Source organism: Telopea speciosissima, chromosome 1 (assembly GCF_018873765.1).
Source record: "Telopea speciosissima isolate NSW1024214 ecotype Mountain lineage chromosome 1, Tspe_v1, whole genome shotgun sequence".
Lineage (NCBI taxonomy): Eukaryota > Viridiplantae > Streptophyta > Magnoliopsida > Proteales > Proteaceae > Telopea > Telopea speciosissima.
The window spans coordinates 73033558-73044476 of record NC_057916.1 but is presented as its reverse complement, the minus strand read 5'-3'; the positions used below and the strand labels follow the sequence as shown (position 1 = coordinate 73044476).

The 10919-nt window shown below is 40.2% G+C and overlaps 1 protein-coding gene across 1 annotated transcript; it reads right to left on the bottom strand.

The window, feature by feature from the left end:
• Positions 1-1345: 1345 nt before the first annotated feature.
• Positions 1346-8931, bottom strand: LOC122654293 (nuclear localization sequence-binding protein-like; the record flags this gene model as incomplete). The annotated part of the gene is made up of 12 exons (XM_043848318.1): positions 1346-1515; positions 2460-2524; positions 3927-3976; positions 4063-4136; positions 4225-4427; positions 4541-4699; positions 4763-4955; positions 5029-5247; positions 6081-6320; positions 6532-6621; positions 6743-7242; positions 8922-8931. Coding segments are annotated over 12 exons (1878 nt in total), but the record flags the coding sequence as incomplete, so codon positions are not given.
• Positions 8932-10919: the final 1988 nt, after the last annotated feature.

Below are 10919 nucleotides of genomic sequence, written 5' to 3'. Positions count from 1 at the left end.
GCATACGAAGCTTGGAAACCGCCACAGGAAAATAGAGATCTTGGCTGCCATCCGTGTACATTCAGAGATCGATAAGCTCACCGGTCCACTATAAGAAACCAGTGTCACTTTCGAGTTCACATAAACCATACATAGAACAGTTCCTCCTGCCAGAAGCAGCCTCGCATTCTTGAAGACAAGACTCGTGCTCTCGTTCATAAAAACCCGGGAGGTGGAGGGGCGGGGGAGCCTTCATATCCTGTAATCTTAGGAGTCCATCATCTCCCTTACAACACTTAAATTCGGTTTTCGGAACGCAACCACCACACCCATCTCACGTTTACTAATTTCGAGGATCCATGGGCTCAACCCTGTAAGGCACTGGCAGAATCATTCTCTACTCAAAATCCAACCAAACAGGGAATAAGCTTGATAAACAGCTCAACCCCTCCTTTTTTCAATTTTTTCTTCATTTAATTTTGGGCCTACGCCAATACTTCCGTAAGGGAAGGCTTTTTTTTTGGGTCTATCCTACTCAAGGCCCATAGGCCAATTACAAGCTAAGGGGTTTTTTTTTGGTCTATCCTTCTCAAGGCCCATAGGCCAATTATAAGCTAAGGGTCAGGCCAACAATCTACAATTTGCTATTCAGAAAAGTCAATCCCTGACCTCTTGAGGGCATGCACTCAATTGGCAAACCACCAACCAACCAACCGAACTAGTGGTTGTTTACAACTTTCAAAACTAACACTCCAGTACTCCAGCAATTTCCGTTCCAGAGAAACACCTGTGGATAATCCGTAAAGCTCCCAGTGGAATTATCGTTTTTGACCTTCCACGACTCAAAAAACTAAGCCAAACCAGTTCTCAACTTCCTCAGCTTCATACCCGGCAATAACATATGGGTCGGGTGATTAAAGCTTTGCCACAACTAATTGTCAGGCCTCAGGGTAGTCATTTTTTTTAACATTTTTTGCTGCTCCTTTTCATCTCCGATTATTTAAAACAAAGGCATCCCATGACAGACTCATATGGTACTCTAAAGACTGTCAAAGACTAGGTGAGGAAAGTTACAGGATACTGTTTCAGGTAGTTCTGTAATACCCACTCTTTTTTTTAAGTAATTTGGTTTAAACCAAAAATAGAGCTAGTAATTTGGTAAAAAGAAACCCATTGAGTAATCATGTAAATTTTCCTAAAAATTTAAGAATGATCAAGATTTAGCCGTTACAAGACCACAGCAATTTCACCCCTGCAATTAAAAATAAGCCGTCTACCAATTACCTATAATAAAACCAACGAAAGAACAAAATTGATCTTCCAAGAATAAATTAAGAAAATTTGCATCAGTGCCAACTCTCTTTTGCTTCAAGGCATAATGATACCCAACACCTTGAACAGATCCTCAAGAAGACAATGCAGCATTACAGTAATGCTGCATCATTGGCAGATCTTGCTCTTTCAGTAGTAGTAAGCCCGCCGAGGTGGATATGCTGCACTGCTAGGATACACGTAACTGCCACCAGCACCACTGCCACTGTCCTGCTTGTCAATTTTGGTTGGGGTGGAGGGATAAGAAAGCAAAAAAGCCAACATAAATAATAATTACATGCACTAATCCAATGCATTGTCAAACAACCCCGCCCCCCCCTTGGTAAAAATTGACAGAACTAGTACATGCATTGAGATTCATGTAGCTAACCCCAATTAGTTGGGACAAGGCTTACTAGAATGAAGGCAGCTGTGTTGAAATCAACCCATAATTGTGAACCGGTAAAGAGGGATTCAATATTTTCAAGGGTCCAGACAACATGAGCAAGTTAAATGTCATTCATCAAGAGCCATTTTCTTTTCTAGATCCCACAAGAAATCAGTGACACTGACCACACAAGTCGGCTAGAAGGTTTTTTCTTAACCTTCGTGGAACCACATGAAAAAGCTCCATGGGTCCAGGCTCCGCACTTAACTCATCACATTATGATTGTAAACATTTATCACTTATTTTCTCATTAGACCTCATGTCTAGAACCAATATTAGTTGGCCAACATGAGTGGCACTTCACTAGTTCTATTGATACTTCGAACTGACCCATCACAGCAGTCACCACTAATACATGCCATGTGGCTGACAAGTCCATGAAAAGTCACCAAAATTACAAAAAAAACATGGTAATTTTAAATCCAGAGGTACTACTGTATTATTACTGAAACATTGGACTCGCTCTTGAGCCACATGTCATGCTTGCTGTGACTAAAACTTGGTTAGTTACCATAGTTATCAAGGCGGGAAAGCGACCATGGCGTTTTAGAGGGGCAAAATTCAAGGCGACACTGCCATGGCGGCAAGGCACCCGCCATGGCGCCCAAGGAGTCCAAGGAGCCTGGACGCCATGGCGACGCCTTGATAACTATGTTAGTTACATCGACATGTATTCAATATCACATGGACCATCATGTCTGAGAGAGAGAGAGAGACCGACCTCATATCTGGCATAGCTTGAATAGTCGGGACCATAAGAAGGTGGGATTACAGATCTTGTGGCAACTGCACAAAAGTAGTAAAGCTTATAAAAAGTCAAAACAAGGCATGATCAAATTAACAAAGAGTGGTTAGCACCAGGAAACTTACCCTAGGACTAACATTCTGAATTTAGGCTACATTTGGTTGTCAGAAATGAAGTGTTGTCTAATAGAGACCACAAAAAAAAGTGAAAGCTATGATTATCTCTCCAATAGGAAACTCATCATTTTGGTTTTTTTTATTTTTAGTTTGCCCCTTTTTTCCAAAAATTTCCATCGGAGGAGAATGCCTCAGTTCATTAGAAAAATGCTGAGAAATGATCAGCAAGTGAAATAAGTCATTATCCAAACAAGCATAATAAATTAAGAGAGAAGGTTCTCTGCACAAGCAGCATAGTGGAATGCACCAATGAGGTGTGACAGAAAGGTTTCATACATGAGAGTGCAGCAAGGTCATTTTATGTGAAGAGGAGAGAGATATAGAGAGAGGGTGCTAGTAAACCCTCCCAAGGGGGCTCAGAGTGTAGAAACGAAATCCCATACACAATGCAGAAAACGAACAGAAAGAGCAATCAATCACACAACGCAAGGATATACGTGGTTTAGCAAGGTGCCTAAGGCCCTAAGTCCACGGAGAGACAAGCAGTTTCACTAGCAATAGAGAAAGGGTTACAAGCTCTCTTCCTCACACCTCCTTGGCAGACCTGCTCGTGTCCTCATCCATTCTTACAAAGAATTCCCGTAAAACCCTAATAACCCCCCATCGCCAACAATTTATAGGGAAAACAAAGAGATGTAATTTCCCAAATTACCCCCATGTAAACCTTAATAATTTTCCTCCAAGTCATTTCAAGGTTAATAAGGGTACACTAGCACCCTCTCTCTAAATCTCTATATCTCCCTCTTCACATAAAATGACCTTGCTGCCCTACGGGCTTTTAACAGCACTTCGGAGTCGGCCCACAACCCAGTGCACATATTACAAGACATCAACCCTCAAAACACCAGACTGCCAGCAAAATTTCAAGTGCAAAAGAATGGAAATACAAACCTCTGCCCAGGGTCCCAATAAAAAGAACAAAAACTGACTCCAGTTTTACAAATAGCAAAAAAAAATTAGTCAAAGCTGTGAAAGTTGGTAATAATGAATCCAAGTTCAAGGGAAAATTTATGAACAGCATTACAGAAAAACAATAATTTTTTGCCTCATCTGACTGCCTTCCATAGTTGAGTGATAATGTTGGAATGACTCATCTCCAGTTTCACAAGAATTTCAAGAGTGCAGAGTCACAATGACAAGATTTTTATTTATCTATTATTTTTTTTTTTTTGGGGGGGGAGGGGGGTGTTAAATTGCAATGATGAGAATGAGTCCATAAAAATGCCAAGAACCAGCAAAACCCAAAATATTGGCTTCAAGACATTACCTCCAGCATAAGCAGCACCTCTGCTCCCTTGAAGATCATATCCAACAGGTCTGTTCATAAAGCAAATCATTATGCACCAGTAAAAGGAGAGGACTTGAAATGTAAAGTTGAGTTGTGAAGCCAGGATGAGACAAACCTTCTTGGTTCAAAACCATATTGATCCCGGCTTTGTTTGCGGGCAGCAGGTTCAAGGTATCCAGCATGAGGTTCCTGAAATTTATCATTACACACAATCAAATCAACAATCAACTACGAAGTCAGAACTGGATACTGAAGAGAAAAAGAAAATTGAATTTACCATATCTGAAAACTGACGCTTTGACCCAGAAGTTGCACCATATGTATGGCCCTGATACCTAGATGAAGATGCAGCATACCCCTGCGCATAAGAATTCCCATAGGTGGTAGAAGCCGCATTGTAGTTTGGCCTTGGCCTCCCAGAGTGAGACTTGTTCCTTCGGCTCCCAAAACTATTGTATGGTGGTCTACCATGCACAATGCCTACAGATTTGAAGGCAAAAACATCATTATTGAGTTCATCATGTAACAGTACATGGAAGGGTTAAAAAATTAAACTAATATGAATAGTTTATGGTATTAAATTGAGCAAATACCACGAGCTTTCTTTGATGACCGGTCACTGGGACCGGTGTCCATGTCTCTCCTACCACGTTTCTCACCCTTATGAGGCTGTCTGTTCCTTGGCCGACTTATTCTTTCTGAGCTGGACGGTGCCTGACTACCCTGATTGCCTTGGGGTTTGTGTGATTTACCTCCTTTAACATTTTTTAACTTTGGAAGAGTCTCCTGATTGCCTTGGGGTGTGTGTGATTTACCTCCTTTAACATTTTTTAACTTCACAAGAGTCTTCTTCCCCTTTCCTCCGGCCCCCTTGGACTTTGCATGATCTTTTGCCTTTGATGGGCCAGTTTCTTCAGTCTTTACACCCTCCTTAACCTTGAAACCACCTCGAGCCCCCCGCTTTGCAAGCCGGCCCTTATTTTGAGGCTTCGCTAGGTTTGCTTTGACCTAAGACAAGGAGCAACTGTTAAGATTATGCTACTTCACATGCCAAATATATTCTAGGTCCAGGACATAGTACCTTGACATCACCCTCACCAATCTGAGCATTATTGATACCCTCCACACAAGCTACTGCACTTTCTCGAGAAGTGAATGTAACAAAACCGAAGTCCTTTCGTTTTTTGACAAGATTCCGAGATAATTGAACTTTTTCTATTACACCATACTGTTTACAGAGCTCCTTCACTTTCAATTCATCCCAAGAATCAGTCAGACCTTCAATAAATACAGTCTTAACCTGCAACAGGACAAAAGACAACTGTTATTGGTTGGAATTCTCTAAGAGAAATCAAACACCAAAATAAAGCATCCAGAGCACTTCCTTCAGCATAAGAGTAAATCTTGTGCACTTTATAGAAACATGTATTTACCAGAGAAGGCTCCACACATGTCTTCCATGGTGGTGTTGATACAAACCACTCATGAATTAAATATGCCTAATGTTGTGCCATAAGAATTGCATATTACCCATAAAGCATAAATTTTTTTTTATCAATCCAGCATACTAGAAGAAATAATGACATCTACCAACAATTATAAAGCAGCCAACAATTTAGTTCTGATCAGATAAGTCTGAGATCTGCATTTCAGATTATTTTATCTTTAATGTCTAAGGCCACCATGATACATTCTGGTTGTATACTTGTATGAAGATGTAGCAAAGATAACTGGGAAGTAAACTCCTTTTTCCATCAATGAAGAAACCTTCATTCAACTCAAAAAGCAGTTAGGCGACATAAAATCAAGGGGAACACCAGAATACAACATGGAGGGGAGAGAGAAAATGATTTTTTCTTTTTTCTTTTTTTTGGGAAAAAAAAAAAGAATGAACTGAAGACTGAGCAAATCCAAACCAGAAGCTTATGACGAAATTAACATTTGGTTCTCTTTCAGATTATTTTAACAAAATAATCCCACATAAACTAGATTGTATGCAAGAATGTCAGCTCAAATTTAATCTCATTTTATTTTTTTAATCATTGCAGCCAATAATACATGAAGAGATCATCATTACACTATTTGTGTATGTAGCCAAGGAAATAACATTACGGCCACAAGTATATACCGAACCTGTGAAAGAGCTTCCTCACTGGGATGAATCGAAGACTGTGCAAAAGCAACTTTAGCACTTCTATCGCAGCCAAAGACAGCATCCGGCTTCCTTAGCCGTTGAAAAGCTGCCATGGCATCAGAGTGGGTACTAAATTCCAAAAGTGCAAAACCTCTGCTCTTTCCTTCAATCTTGGGATCATCAGGTAAATAGATCTCCTCAATTTGTTCAATCCCAAAGCTTTTCAGTGTCTCGAGTACCTTGCACCCAGAAAAAAGCATAACATTATTAGACGTAAACACAAGACAGTGACAGGGACATCACCTGCAGTGACAATATGAAACCAAATGTAAAATTCTAAATTTATGGTGACTGATCATATGCAGTGACCTATAGCACCCAAATGCATTTCGAATGGTAACACAAGTAAAGAGCTGGACCAAAAAAAAAACACAATAGATTGAGTCGTACTTGGTCCTTTGTCCATGTTTTGCAAATGTTGCCCATATAAAGCGTATCATTGTCCTGACTCGGAGATATACCAACACGCTTGCCCCTCACCTTACAATAGCAATAAAACAATGTAATTTATCAAGGTGATCAGAGTCAGACGGAAACACAAAGGCACATAAAAGCAAGCATACAAGTGTGTGGGGGGCGTAAGAAGATCAAAATGTACAACCTCGATCCCATCCTTCAATTCAACAAGGACCTTCTTGGCTTGCTCAACTGTAGCATAACGAATAAATGCAAAACCTTTGCTTTTTTGTGTGGTTGGATGCTTTGCTATCCTTGCAGTCTGAATTTCCCCAAACTCCCCAAAGATTTTAATCAAATCCTCTTCAACTGCCTCCTTGTCCAGTCCCCCAACAAATATTTCAAACTCCTTTTCTTTTTTTATGTCAGTGAGAGGAGCTTCCATATATGCAGAAGGGTCTTCTTCTTCTTCAATATCTTCCCCATCACTTCCACTCTTATCAGTCTCCTCATCCTGATAAACAGTTCCATTGGCATCAGAATTGGTAGTTCCGTCTCCACCTCTTTTGTTATTTTCAACTTCTCCACCTCCTTTGGTATCATCAACTTCTGCATCTCCTTTGCTATCTTCAACTTCCCCACCTCCTTCGGTGACTTCAACTTCAGCAGCTGCAGTCTCTTCTTCAATTACTTTCTGTTTGACACCTAAAATAACCAAGTCATTGTCACATCAGTAACCCTTCGCATTATGAAACCAGAGAAAATTATTTTTTGAGTGTGAAAGAAAGCATGCTACTAAGAGAAGCCTACAAGGCAAAACAACCAAAAACATATTACTTTGTTTCCCTAAATGTACATTTAGCTAAGCTTCTCAGGCTTCTGCAGTTCAGATTCTGAGCAGCTAGCTACTCAACTTGAGAAACTCTAATGCAAACCCACTGAGAAGGATGGAATTTGGAATCTTTCCGCCAGAAGCAGAGAAGCCCGAGAAACAACCCCCTCCCCCCCCCCCCCAATAAATGCTTCTGGGTTTCTGCTTCTATGCAAGAAGCAGGACGTAAGAAGCTTAGCAAAATATGCCCTAAAGTTCTTTATACTGGAACAGCAGGGGTATCTCACAATTTTCCACTTTCGTTAATAATGTGTCTAGAGTTTTGTCTTAGTCTGTAGTTATCACAGTGTCTAGGCGCCCCAAGGCATTGGAGGAGGCCTGGACGCAAGGCGACCAAGGCGACACTAGTTGTGAAGGCGCCCGTATGCCAACTTGCCAAGGCGGTCACCTGGGCAATGCCTTGACAACTATAGTATAGTCTCATTAGTCTTTAATTCAGCTTCAGTTAGTAACATGCGCTTACCATAGTCAGCTGTATTGTGAGGTCAGCAAAAGTCTAGTAGTCATTAGTGAATTGTTTATGGTCTATTGAAGGGCGGGAAGACCACTGCCTGATATAAAATAATATTGTTCCTTTCTTAATTTGTGAAACAAAAGAGAACTCCAATCTTTGGTAGAGCAACTTCACCATGTTACCCTAGTTATTCTTCTTGCCACTGCTAATGAAGTTGATAGTTCTTCTATTACTGTCTTTTTCTTCTATAAGTATCACTCTTCTTATTCCTTCTCCACATTTTCTACTGGTTAGGTAGTTCATTGAGTATCTCATACCTGTTTTTCCTCCCCATTCCTAATGTTCTTCTATTTCTATTACAACTTTGATTTCTTATTCTTCTAGTCTTCACTCTCATTATTTTCAGTTTCGTGCAAACTACAGAACACCAAATTCAGTTACCACTTTATCTTATTTCTTTTCTTCCCAGCTCTAGCTCTCCTTTCTAAACCATAATTTGCACAAGGGAGATATTGGAGGTTGTACTACAACACAATTGAACTCACAGGTCAGATCATGGAACTCTAGAATGATTGAGAGCAAGTGGTGGAGGGTTGGTAGGAAAGAAGTTGCAGGTGAGAGGGGAAATCACATATTCACATAAGAAGAAGAAGGGGGCTACTCAATACGTTGGTTACAAGCATACAAATAATAAAAGAAACAGACTTCAATAAGGACACAACTATACTAGGACTCTTAACAATTTAAAACTTGCTAAAACTATTCCTACGTATCCTAAACCCAAATTAAAGATCTCCTTACATAATTATTCCAAATAAAATAAATAACAAAATCCTAAATATACTAGGACTCTTAACAATTTAAAACTTGCTAAAACTATTCCTACGTATCCTACCCCAAATTAAAGATCTACTTACATAATTATCCCAATAAAATAAATAATAAAATCCTAAATATCTACTAGACTAAAATCCATATTTGGACCCAGTTCTTGATTTGGGTTCCCAAACGGGTTTGGATTAGTCAAAGGTAATGCACCTGCATCAATTCACACGATGTTAAGAAAAATTGTAAAACGAGAGAATCAGAACCATTTGATCGGCATCGACAAATATTGACTTTGAGGCGATGATCCAGCGCATCTCATGATCAACCGGCATGATCTTCTAATGGCCGTTAGGAAACGACGTCTCTTCGATGGGAATCTGATCATTAGGTTTCACAACCGAAATCAGACAGTCGATCAATTCTTCAATAGCAACATTGATCGGACCATACACTTTGGCTTGATCGTCACGTTCGTTGGCCACCTCTGATCCGCCTTCTGTAGATTGCATCATGTTTGACACCTTATCATTAAAGCAGTCATTAATATCAGCCAGCTCCTAACAACCTGTCCTCAAATCAAGAAACCATGTATGGAGATTACAAAGTTCTGTTTGCAATTTATGGAAACCATCTCTAATCGAGAGGAGTAAATCGTATCGATCAACCTCCATAATGTAGTCTCAGGTTCAGCTCTGCTGTGAATAAATCTTTAAGGGCTATTGGGCCATCAGAATAAGGATGAAATAAGGTTAAGAATTAAAGATGGATGGCAAACTAGGAATTGAGGCTAAAATAAGGACAAGGTGGAATAGGGCATGAGAGGGGCATAAAAGGAAAACAATTGTTTCTTTTTAACACAACGTGGATGACATAGGAAGGGGGTAAATCTGGAAAAGAAAATAAGGCTAAAGAGTAAGTGGGGCTTAAAGGGAGTAGTTAGGGAAATAAAAAGGAAAAAATTAAAGAAAAAGGAGCAAAAGGAAATTGGGAGAGGGATACCATGTTTGAGTGGAACTCACTCTCAGAAGATCGAGGAAAGAGGGAAGCTCAGCGACTTTGGACTGTCGGAGGATGGCAACAAGGCGAGGGAGCCGACCAATCCAGAGGATGGGATTCGACTCGCAGAGGGAAGGAGGAAAAACCAGGTATGATTTCTTTTTCTTTTTCTTTTTTTTTTTGGTTTCTTTGGTTCTCTGCTTCTTGCTCTCTCTCCTTTTCTTCACTTTGTTTTTTTCTTTTTTAGCGGAACCCTCGAAAGTAGGTCAATCGAGGTCAGGGTAACCAAGGAGTGGGGGGCAGTGAAGGTGATTCTGGGTTTCTGGTTGGGTTGGATTTGATATCAAAGTGTGGGGTTTCACCAAAAGATGGCCTTTTTTTTAAGGCAAGGGTTAGGGTTGGTGTCGGTTGGGGTTTCAATGGAGTGGGGTTGGCGGATGCAGAGGGAATCAATGGTAATTTTTTATTTTTTTTTGGGGTAGAATCCTATAGGGTTGCAGCAGTAAGGGAAGAAGATGGGATTAGGTTTCTAGACTGGAGAGGGTTGTTGTGATAATCAGAGGATTGGGTTGGGGGTTCAGTTAATGCCTTAGGATGAGGGAGACAAGGTACTAAAACTCGGAACTCGACCCCAACTCGATCCTGGGAAAAACCGAGATCTCGGTCGAGTTGGTGCATTTTTTTTTTCAACTCGGAACCTCAACTCGGTGGGTTTTAGACCTAGTTTGGATATGAAATTTGGTATTCAGCCTATTTTAGGCCATTTAAACACAATGACATTATCAGATTTTGCAAAAACAAAATCCAAATAGGAGTTTTACTTCGGACCTTAAGTTGGTAGGCGACGACATACTAAAATACCCTACTCTACACATAATTTAGTAATAGAAAGCAAGCAAAACATTCAATTAATAGCTAAACAACTAAAATAAGCATTAGAAATGCTAAAGTGATACATCAAACTGTTTAACAATGTTACAAGTTACAACTATCATCATATAAACTGAGTTTGAATCAAGTATTCAGTCCCAAGTAGTGCCACATAATCTTCCCATGACATAGTGTTGCTGCACTGTTGCATATAGTGCTCCACAGCAAGCATATAAGAGTTGTCATCAGCATATGTCAAGTCCTCTATCCTAGGGTATAGCTGTTGCCATGAGGCGTGAGATCCACTGCTACTGTCATATTCAGGCATGTATGGGTGTGGCT